Below are 11,133 nucleotides of genomic sequence, written 5' to 3' on the forward strand. Positions count from 1 at the left end.
GCCTAGCGTCCTGGCTGCCCTCCCGCACCTCCTGAGTTCCATTCCAAGTGGAGTTTAATGGTTGGGGAGGTGGGTGGGGGAGCCAGGACTCTTGGGTTCTGTTCTTGGGTGTGGGAGGGGAGGGGAATTTAATGGTTGGGGAGGTGGGAGGGAGCCAGGACTCCTGGGTTCTGTTCTTGGCTTTTCCACTGAATCACTATTTTCTCTGGGGGGAGTCAGTCGCTCTGCCTCAGTTTCCCCCTCCCTGTGTGGTTGCACAGCACAGGCAGGTGCTGGCGGGGGCCATTGTTAGTCTAGGCGAGGAGGGTTTGCGCAGCGGCGCCCCGGGGAGCCCAGGCTCTGCTCCACTGGGAGGCTGCTAATGATTTTCAGAGCCACCGAGCCTGGCAGCCCCCAGCCGGTGTCCCCAGCGTGTGGAGCTAGTGGCTCCATGGGGCTGAGCATGGGACCAGGCCTGGGACGCCCATAGCGGAGCTGGCGCATGTATATCTCATATCCACACACGTGTTGGGCCTCCACCTCTGAAATGCAGCCACTTCTGGGGTGAGGTGCAGCCGCTGTGTAACACTCCCAGTGACGCTGGATCTGAGATAGTCCCTCCCTGCCCTGTGGGAGAGCAGAACATGGCTGGCAGAACTGACAAGTGTCGGAATGGCAGGGTTCACACCCCGCCGCATGGCAGCGGCACCGAGTGGGGGCACCCACATGGGTATGGCCCGGCCACCAGAGCACCCGCAGCACAGAAATGCCGCTTCCTCCAGCGTTGACATCTCCCACTGGCTCCAGCTGCCCCCTCAGTTGGCAGAAGTGCAGGGCCTGCTGGGTGTATGAAGCAAGCTGGGTCGGCGTTCCCATCCCCCCAGGCAGTGAGGCAATGCTGTCCCCTGCTGGCTGGGAGCGGGACTGGCCGGCTGTGTGTCAGAAGCTCCGTAGTGCTCCGTGCTGGTGGGGATTCTCCCGCAGCTTGGGCTTAGCAGGATGCCTGGTGTGTGGGGCAGAGGGGTGATGGAGTGACAGCATGGCCAGGGGAGAGAGCAGAGGTGCAGGGGGAGGGGGAGGAGCTGCAGTGGGTGAGGGAGGGGATCAGGCTGGATTGGAGACATTCAGTGCTCGGCCTGCACTGGGGCACCCCTTGTCCCTGCTGAGTCTGAGGCCTGCGGGGGGGTCCATTGTTAGCCCCCCACCAGCTCTGCTCTCAGCCTGGCCCCTGCGGCTCCGCCCGGACAGTGTTTATGGAAAGAGTGAGGAGCAGGAAGGGGCGGGCGGGAGCATTGTTCCTTGGGCCCAAGCCTGGTGTGCTGCCAGAGCGTGGGGGAGGGGCACACAGCACCCCATGAACCCCCTCTGGAGAGTCAGGGGTGGGGGTCCCAGCTGCCCAGTTTGAGAATCCTGTTGGGGTGGGGAGAGTACTGGCTATGGGGGTCTTTGCCCCTGCCCCTGCCCCCGCCCTGAGCAAGTTGCCTCTGGCTCTCCCCCAGAAGCGGGGGCAGGATGGGACAGCAGGGGGCTGTGGGTCAGGAGTGAGGGGCATCTGCCAGCCATGCTCCTGGTGATCCCAGCCTAGTGCCCACGGGGGGCTGCTGATGGCTGTGAGACCCCCCCAGGGGCAGCTGGTGCCCCCTGCCTGACCGCCCTGCCCCACAGACAGTAAAGCCATCGTGGACGGGAACCTGAAGCTGATCCTGGGGCTGATCTGGACGCTGATCCTGCACTACTCCATCTCCATGCCCATGTGGGAGGACGAGGACGAGGAGGACGCCAAGAAGCAGACACCGAAGCAGCGGCTGCTGGGCTGGATTCAGAACAAGGTGCCCCAGCTGCCCATCACCAACTTCCACCGGGACTGGCAGGATGGCAAAGCCCTGGGCGCCCTGGTGGACAACTGCGCCCCAGGTGAGTGGGTCTCTGGACCTGGCCCGGACTCCCCAGACCTGCCCTGGACCCCACATATCCACCCATACACCCCTGGACCTGCCCTGGACCCCACAGACCTGACCCAGACCCCTCTTATCCACCATACGCCCCTGGACCTGCCCCGGACCCCTAGATCTGCCCCGGACCCCCCTTATTCACCCATACACCCCTGGACCTGCCCCGGACCCCCCTTATCCACCCATACACCTCTGGAACCCCTGGACATATGCTGTACCCCCAATACCTGCCCTGTATACCCGTACACCCCCCATACATCCCTTGGACCTTCCCTGTCCCCCCCCTCTACATCCCATATCCATCCATACACCCTGGACCTGCCCTGTACCCCGTACACCCCCCATACACCCCCTGTACCTGCCTCATACCTGCCCTGTGTCCCCCACCTGCCCTGTACCCCCTCTACCTGCCCAGTACCCCCAAGCCCCTTATACTCCCCACACACCCTCTGCACACCCATACACCCCTGTATCTGCCTTGTGTCATGGAGTCCCTGGGTGATGCTCTGGAACTGCTCCCCACAAAGCCAGGCAGGACTTTGGGGAGCCTCCTCTCCCTCGGAGCAGACTGTCTGCAGGGCAGGAAGCTCACCCGTAGCATTCAGCATGTGCCCTTCCATGCACTTCCCCCAACGAGTCCACCCAGGTGGGGTCCTGGGGCAGCCAGAGGGTCCTGCACCCCCACTTCGCAGTCAGACCTGACTCTCAGCCCGCCAGTAACACAGAGGTTTATTCGATGGCAGGAACATGGGCTAAAACAGAGCTTGTAGGTACAGAGAACGGGACCCCCGTTTAGTTAGGTCCATCTTGGGCACCAGGGAGGCCACAGCCCCGCTGGGACGCCCGAGCCTCCTCAGGGGTCCCCTCCATTTTCCAGCCAGTTCCCCAGCCCCCCCCAACCCCTCCCTCTCTGTGGGGGCCAGGAGGTCACCTGATGTCTCTGTCTCCAGCACCTTTAGCGCCCCTGGCAGGGGGGCAGGGCCTGGCCAGTAGTTGCCAAGTGACAGAGGGTCGGCCAGAGCTGAGCCCACCCCACAGTATTCAGAGGAAACATCAAAACTGGTCCCACTTCGTCACACCTTGTATGCCCCGTACCCCCCTGTACTCCCCGCACACTCCTTGTATGCCTCTGTACCTGCCCTGTACCCCCCAAACACCCCTGTACCCATCCTGTAGCTCTGTACACCCCGAGACACCCCCATACACCCTCCCTCTGTACCCACACACTGTGCACTCCCCTACACACTCCTACACACACACACCTATGCAAAGCCCCCTACAGCCAGCCCCTATACAGCCTTTGTTCATCCCCTCCGACAGACACCCAGCTCCGATATCCCACACCACAAACACCTGTCCCCCGCTCCTCATGCAGCCCCCCCAGCACACACAGCCCTCCAGACCCCCAGCGCCTGTGCACCACGCTCAATACACACAACCATGGCCCTCGCAAAGACACAGACCACACAGCAGTGCAAATCCACCCCCCAGACATGTGCCCCACATTCGCTCACAGACGCTCCCCCTGGGTGGGCGACGGGGGGAGCCTGCACCACATGGAAGGCGGCTGTGAGCTAGTTCTCTTCCCTTCGCCAGCTCTCGCTGCCTGGGAGCTCTGAGTGCCAATTATACCCACCCCCACCGCTGCTGCATGACTCAGATGGGGAAACTGAGGCACACATGGGGCCAGGCCTGGCTCTACCCCCTAGGCACTAGGCTGGACAGGAGGGAGGAAGGAGCTGTCCTGAGTCCAGTTGGGGGGGAGGGGGAGGCAAAGGAATATGGCTCTGGTTTGTCTCCCACTCCAGGAGTGGGGCACTCCCATGCCCATAGGGACCCCAGCGAGGATCCAGGAGCCCCCAGACTGGAGCTGGCACAGTGCCAGGGAAGCCCACAATGCTCCATTGTCAGCAGGGCTCCTGGAGAGACGTATCTCTCTGCCAAGGCCGTGCCTGCCCCGCCCACCGATCTGACTCGGTCTCCCCCGCTCCTTCCCCACAGGCCTGTGCCCGGACTGGGAGACCTGGGACCCCAAGCAGCCCGTGGAGAATGCCCGGGAAGCCATGCAGCAGGCGGATGACTGGCTGGGCGTACCCCAGGTACGGGACCCCCCTGCCGTGCGGGGGCCAGACAGGGGGTGCCCCTGGGCGCTCCAGGGTCATTCTCTGGGCTGGGGCATGACACCGTGAAGGGGCCAGACAAGGGGGCACCCCTGGGTCATTCTCTGGGCTGGGGCACGAGCACGACCCCTGTGGGGGCCAGACAGGGGACACCCCTGGGCACTCCGGGGTCATTCTCTGGGCTGGGGTACACCCTCCGTGCAGGAGCCAGATGGGGGCACCCCCGGGCTGTTCTCTAGGCTGGAGCACACCCCCCGTGCAGGTGTCAGACAGGGGGGCACCTCTGGGCACTCTGGGGTCATTCTCTGGGCTGGGGTACACCCTCCATGCGAGGGCCAGATCGGGTGCTCCAGGGTCATTATCTGGGCTGGGGCACTCCCCCTGGGTGCTCCAGGGTCATACTCTGGGCTGGAGCACACTCCTGTGCAGGGGCCAGACTGGGGGGCACCCCTGGGTGCTCCAGGGTCATTCTCTGGGCTGGGGCACTCCCCTCGTGTGGGGACCAGATAGGGGGGCACCCCTGGGCACTCCAGGGTCATTCTCTGGGCTGGGGCACACTCCTGTGCGGGGGCCAGATGGGGGGGCATGCCTGGGCTGTTCTCTGCGCTGGGGGCAGGTGGGGAAGCCAGGCATGGGCACAGTCCCCCCCAGCCAGCAATCTGGGAATCAGTCCTCAGGGTACACATGGCAGGGCGTAGGCCAGTTTCAGGTAGGGGGAGCAAAATACATAAGGCGCCTCCCTTGTCCCCCTCTGGCCATGCCCCAGACGACCTCCCCGCTCCCCTGCCTGTGCCCCTGGCGGCGACTTCCCACCAGCTACGCTACTGACACATGGGAGAGCTGCCTCCTGGGCTGGGTCTGGTTCACTGCCTTGTCGGGCACAGACAGGCCTGGCCTGGCACTGGGAAGTAGCTGGGGGGTGGGGGTTGCACTGGCAACCTTGGGGTGAAGGGGTGGCAGCTCGTCACTCAGGCACCTGGCACGGCCCCAACACGCCGTCACTGCTAGGGGGGGGGCGGAACCCAGTTCGCCCTCAGCAACCCCCCCCCCCCCCCGTTCAGGGCTGGGGGTCAGGAGAGCCCTGGGGGCAGCCATATGGGCGGGGGTCTCAGGACCTGGGGTCCTGAGGTCCATGTCGGGCTGGGGGGTCTCCGTGGGCAGCGATGGGGCTGTGGGCCCAGGGGGGGGCCAGGGAACCTGGGGGTGGCATGTCAAGGGCTGGGAGGTTCTCATGGCTCCGAGGGGTGGTTGGCTCTCGGGGGTCAGGAAGTGCAATTGGCAGGGGAATTCTCAGGAGGGCTGGGGATCCTGGTCTAGCTCTCGCAGGGGAGTTTTCGGGGGCTGAGGTCTGGGTCAGATCCTCAAGGGCGGGGCGCTCTCAGTGGGGCTGGGGGACTCTGGGGTCGACTCTCAGGGCGGGGCTCTCGGTGGGGCTGGGGCTCTGGGCATCCACTCTCAGGGGCCGGGTCTCTCGGTGGGGCTGGGGGTTGGCTCTCAGGGGCAGGGCGCGTTGGGGCAGGGCGCTCTCGGTGGGGCTGGGGGAGCTCTCGGGGCCACGCCTTGACCACAGGCCACGCTCCTTCTCCCCAGGTGATCGCCCCAGAGGAGATCGTGGACCCTGATGTCGACGAACACTCCGTCATGACCTACCTGTCCCAGTTTCCCAAGGCCAAGCTGAAGCCTGGGGCCCCCCTGCGCTCCAAGCAGCTGAACCCCAAGAAAGCCATTGCCTACGGCCCTGGTAGGCCCCCACCCCCACCCGCTGCAGGGACCAGCCTGGTGGGGGGGACCTGGGGCAGGGGTCTCTGCCTTAACAGCTGCCCCATGGCTGCAGGGAGGGGAGGGGACAGGATGGGGGCAGGAACTGGGGGAGGGGCAGGAACAGGGGGAGTGGGAGGGGGTAGAAGCACTCAGGGCAGGGCTATGGGGGAGCAGCCCCGGCTGGTGCCCCCACCTGAGCCCCTCTGTCCCGGCACCACAGGGATCGAGCCCCACGGGAACACGGTGCTGAAGCCGGCCCAGTTCACGGTGGAGACCCTGGAGGCAGGGCTGGGCGAGGTGCTGGTCTACATCGAGGACCCCGAGGGACACACCGAGGAGGTAGGGGCTCCTGGAGGTCAGCCTGCCACTCTCGCACCCCCTGCCCAGCGGATTCCCCTGCCCCCTCATGGGGCCAGGGCACAGAGAGCAGGAGGTCTGAGCAGCAGGGTCTAGTGGGTAGAGCAGGACTGGGAGCCAGGACTCCTGGGTTCTATCCCCGGCTCTGACCCTGATTCCCCGTTTGACTCTCAACGACGCCCTGTACCTCGCTGCTTCTATCGCCTCGTTTCTCTGGTGGGCACCATGTGAGTGAGTCGCCCTGGGGCGGAGTTGGGCACGGCTGGGGCCCCCCAGTCCCCAGGTGCCCTTGCGGCCCCCGGCACAGCCTCCACCGCAGCCTCACTCTGGGCCCTTCCTCCGCAGGCCAAGGTAGTTGCCAACAACGACAAGAAGCGGACGTACTCGGTGACCTACGTGCCCAAGGTGGCCGGGCTGCACAAGGTGAGCTGCCCACCCGGCTGGAGCCCCCAGCCTGAACCTGCCCTGAGGCAGAGGGGGGGCTGGTGCCGCTGGCTGGGCACAGATGGCCCCTCCGCCCAGGGCCACACAGCCCCACACCCAGGTCAATATACCCACAAATCACACTGTTGCCAATCCTTTAGAATCTAAAATCCAAAGGTTTATTCATAAAAGGAAAAAGATAGAGATGAGAGCTAGAATTGGTTAAATGGAATCAATTCCATCCAGTAACAGCAAAGTTCTTGGTTCAGGCTTGTAGCAGTGATGGAATAAGTTGCAGGTTTAAATCAAGTCTCTGGAACATCCCCAGCTGGGATGGGTCAGTCAGTCCTTTGTTCAGAGCTTCAATCTGTAGCCAAGTCCCTCCAGAGGTAAAAAGCAGGATTGAAGACCAAGTGGAGATGAGGCATCGGCCTTTTATAGCATCTTCCAGGTGGAGGGACAGGCTCTCCCTTGCTGTGGAATTCACAGCAGCAAGATGGAGCTTGGAGTCACATGGGCAAGTCACATGTCCGTGCATGACTCAGTTCTTCACATGTTCACAGAATATCAGGGGTGGAAGGGACCTCAGGAGGTTCTAGTCCCACCCCCTGCTCAAAGCAGGACCACCCCCAACTAAATCATCCCAGCCAGGGCTTTGTCAGCCTGACCGTAGTTTGAACGTTCCCAGGAAAGCTCCCATGTGGATTGGAGTCTCCCAAGGTGCATTGTCAGTTACGTGTTTCTTGACTGGGCGCTTAACTTGCAAATTCCTTTCTCAAGAAGCTGGCCAGATGCTTTACTAAGGCTCCTTAGAATCAGATCACATTGAGATACAAGTCCCGTGCCAATATTCATAACTTCAACCACAACAATGATACACACACCCAGACAGCGTAATGACAGCCAGCAAATCAGAACCTTTCCAGAGACACCTCACACAACAACCTTTGCACAGTGTTTGCTGCAAATGTGTAACAGTGGTTGCAACAATGATCTACATGGTCACAGATTATGTCAGTAACGCCACAGGGGGCTGTTTGGTTGCTCCATGCGGGGTTCTCCTGCCCTCCTGCCATATCCCCCTGGCAGTGGCTGCATTCAGAAGTGCTCTGGCAGGATCATAGGCCCTATGCAAACAGCAGCCCAGCCCCCCATGGTCAGGGGGCTGTGCCCCCACCCCAGTGCCCCCCCTGCTCACCCTGGGTTCTACCCAGGGCCCAGGATTCACCCAGTGCTCTCTCGGCCCAGGTCACGGTGCTGTTTGCCGGGCAGAACATTGACAAGAGCCCCTTCAACGTCGATGTGGGCATGGCGCTGGGTGATGCCAACAAGGTGATGGCACGGGGGCCTGGCCTGGAGCCTGTGGGCAACGTGGCCAACAAGCCCACATACTTCGACATCTACACCGCAGGTAGGGGTGCGGGGCGGAGGCCAGGGCCTGGGGGCGGCTGGGGGAGCCCTGCCGGGGTCTGGTGCTCACGCTGCCCATCTGTGCCAGGCGCGGGCACGGGCGACGTGGGCGTGGTCATCGTGGACCCGCAGGGCCGGCGCGACACCGTGGAGGTGGTGCTGGAGGACAAAGGCGACAGCACCTTCCGCTGCACCTACCGGCCTGTACTGGAGGGACCCCACACCATCAACGTCACCTTCGCTGGCACCCAGATCCCCCGGAGCCCCTTCCCCGTCAACGTCTCCGAAGGTGAGAGCCCGCCCCGCCCTCGGTGCCAGCCCTGCGCCCCCTGGCCAGTGCCCACCCTCTGTTCAAGCCCCGTGCCCCCAGCTGGTGCCCACCCTCTGTGCAAACCCCACAGCCTGCTGGGGGGGCACTGGCTGACCCCCTGACCAGCCGGTGGGGCTGGGGGCGGGGCATGGAGGGGACCCTGCTCAGAGAGCGGAGTGGTAGGGTGATGCTTTGTGGCACTGTGCCCCGAACAGCCTCTGCCCCCTCTGCTGCAGCCTGGGGGGAGGAGTTCCCCCCCGGCCGGCCAGGAGACACCAGTCCCTGGTACGCAGTGACCCGGAAACTCAGGCAACCTCCCCATCCCACCAGCCCCGGCCCCACCACGCAAACAGGAATCCCTGACTCACCGCGGCTTCCTCCCGCTGCCTGGCCACCCTGAGATGGCTTCCCCCGCCCATGCACACTCAGCCCCGCCTGGGGGGGAGCCGGGCCCCCTGATGGTGCCCCCCAGGTCCTGGACAGCCCAGCTCCAGCCCCATGGGCCAGGAGGGTCCAGCAGCTCCTGGCTGGCCAGATGCCCACGCAACAGGGGTTGTGGGGCCCAGCACCTCCCCAGGAGGAGGGCAGCGAGCCGGGCGGGGGAGGGTGTGTCTCTGGGACACTGGCAGGAGCAGGGGAACGGAGCTCCCAGGCTGGGGTAAGCGGGGTGGGCTCCGGGCCCTGCACTGCGCCCCTCTGCCCCCAGTGCTGTGTGTATAGCAGCCCCAGATATTCCCTAGCCTGCTGGGGGTCAAGTGGGGGGCTCCATTCTTCAGATGGGTAAACTGAGGCACAAGGCAAGCCGGGGTTAGGACGCCCTTGCTGCCTGCTGGGAGCAGCCAGCTCTCCCATTGCTCAGTGCCCCTCATTGCGGCTAACCCTGCCCCCCCATTCCTTCCCCTGGCTTGGTGCCCCCATCCCCCCCAGGCTGGGCCGGTCTGTGTCTGCTCCCNGCACCTCCCCAGGAGGAGGGCAGCGAGCCGGGCGGGGGAGGGTGTGTCTCTGGGACACTGGCAGGAGCAGGGGAACGGAGCTCCCAGGCTGGGGTAAGCGGGGTGGGCTCCGGGCCCTGCACTGCGCCCCTCTGCCCCCAGTGCTGTGTGTATAGCAGCCCCAGATATTCCCTAGCCTGCTGGGGGTCAAGTGGGGGGCTCCATTCTTCAGATGGGTAAACTGAGGCACAAGGCAAGCCGGGGTTAGGACGCCCTTGCTGCCTGCTGGGAGCAGCCAGCTCTCCCATTGCTCAGTGCCCCTCATTGCGGCTAACCCTGCCCCCCCATTCCTTCCCCTGGCTTGGTGCCCCCATCCCCCCCAGGCTGGGCCGGTCTGTGTCTGCTCCCCCCCCGCCCCCCCCCGTGAGACAGCCCCTGCCCCTTTGCAGGCCGGAGAGAGGGTCCATTTAATCCTCCTCCAGCCCCTGCTCTGGGCCGACGGGCTGCCTGGCCTGGGCACAGACCCCCGGGTGCCCCGGCTGCGTGGGTCTAGGCTGCCTGGGCTGTGAGATCTCCCAGGTGGCACAGACAGGGGCTGCCCACGGCACAGTCCCAGACACAGGCGAGCAAGCCAGCCGGGCGGCCTGGATGAGGGGCAGGAGGGTGGCAGCCAGGGGCACCTCCCCACTAAGCTCTCTCTTCTCTGGCCCCACAGCCTGCAGCCCCAACGCCTGCCGGGCCACAGGCCGGGGCCTCCAGCCCAAGGGTGTGCGGGTCAAGGAAGTGGCTGATTTCAAGGTCTACACCAAGGGCGCAGGCAGCGGGAAGCTGAAGGTCGTGGTGAAGGGGCCAAGTGAGTGCCGGGCAGGAGGGGGAGCGGTGTGGGGCCGAGGCAGGAGGAGAGGGCCAGTGCCCAGGAGCATCATGGGAAAGACCCATCTCTCTCTGTCAGCCTGTCCTCGGGCCGGAGCGCTGGGGAAACTGAGTCACAGGCCGAGTCGGGAGAGCGAGGTGCTGGTGGTGTGTGCATGTCAGTGCTGCCTCCTGCTGGACAGAGCATGTCACACTGGCCGGCTCTCTCTAGCTTGGGGTCTCTAGAGCAGAAAGCGCCGGGTTCTGCCACGCAGACGGCTGGCGATGGGCATGAGTCCTGCCCCGGTCGCCGCTCAGGCGGGGCTGGGAGCTCCCTGGCCTGGCTCAGCTCTCACTGCCTTGCCCCTCTTTCTGCAGAAGGCACGGAGGAGCCGGTGAAGGTGCGGGAGGCTGGCGAGGGGGTGTACGAATGTGACTACTACCCCGTGGTGCCTGGCAAATACGTGGTGGCAATCTCCTGGGGTGGCTACAGCATCCCCCGCAGGTAAGGGACTGGCCCGTGCCCCTCGCCGGCCTGTGGTGCTTGGGGCAGGGGCTGCGCCAAGCCTGGAGCCATGTCTGGACTAGTGCCGGAGCCTTGCACGCGCGTGTGAAGCGGAAGGAGGCGCTCAGAGCACCCTGGTGGCAACACCTGCAGATTCCTGCCCGGGGCCTTCTGTGCTCTCGAGCCGGGGAGCGGCCTGAGCCCTGGCACACTCGTTACACTAGTGGTATCTCGGTCGCAGAGCAGCAGCCTGGCTGCCCAGGGTCCCCTGGCTCTGACCCTCTGTCTCCTTCGCAGCCCCTTCGAGGTGCAGGTGGCGCCAGAGCCGGGCACCCAGAAAGTCAGGGCCTGGGGCCCGGGTCTGGAGACCGGCATGGTGGGCAAATCAGCCGACTTCGTGGTGGAGGCGATCGGCACTGAAGTGGGGACACTGGGTAAGAGAGCGGGCAGTGGGGCCTGGGGGGAGGAGGAATCCAGGGGGAGGGAGGGGTCTGAGGGGAGCAGGCAGTGGGGCCTGGGGGGAGGGAGGGAT

General features: G+C 64.6%; 1 protein-coding gene across 1 annotated transcript in view; it reads left to right on the plus strand.

The window, feature by feature from the left end:
* Positions 1 to 11,133, plus strand: part of FLNC (filamin C) — a 71,341-nt gene that overhangs the window by 12,809 nt on the left and 47,399 nt on the right. Inside the window, 10 exon segments of the mRNA XM_075071596.1 lie at positions 1,645 to 1,893; positions 3,933 to 4,030; positions 5,642 to 5,792; positions 6,033 to 6,151; positions 6,515 to 6,592; positions 7,841 to 8,003; positions 8,091 to 8,291; positions 9,960 to 10,097; positions 10,475 to 10,601; positions 10,899 to 11,035. Of these exon segments, the coding sequence (XP_074927697.1) occupies positions 1,645 to 1,893; positions 3,933 to 4,030; positions 5,642 to 5,792; positions 6,033 to 6,151; positions 6,515 to 6,592; positions 7,841 to 8,003; positions 8,091 to 8,291; positions 9,960 to 10,097; positions 10,475 to 10,601; positions 10,899 to 11,035 (1,461 nt within the window).

The sequence above is a fragment of the Chelonoidis abingdonii genome, chromosome 1, assembly GCF_003597395.2.
Source record: "Chelonoidis abingdonii isolate Lonesome George chromosome 1, CheloAbing_2.0, whole genome shotgun sequence".
NCBI lineage: Eukaryota > Metazoa > Chordata > Testudines > Testudinidae > Chelonoidis > Chelonoidis abingdonii.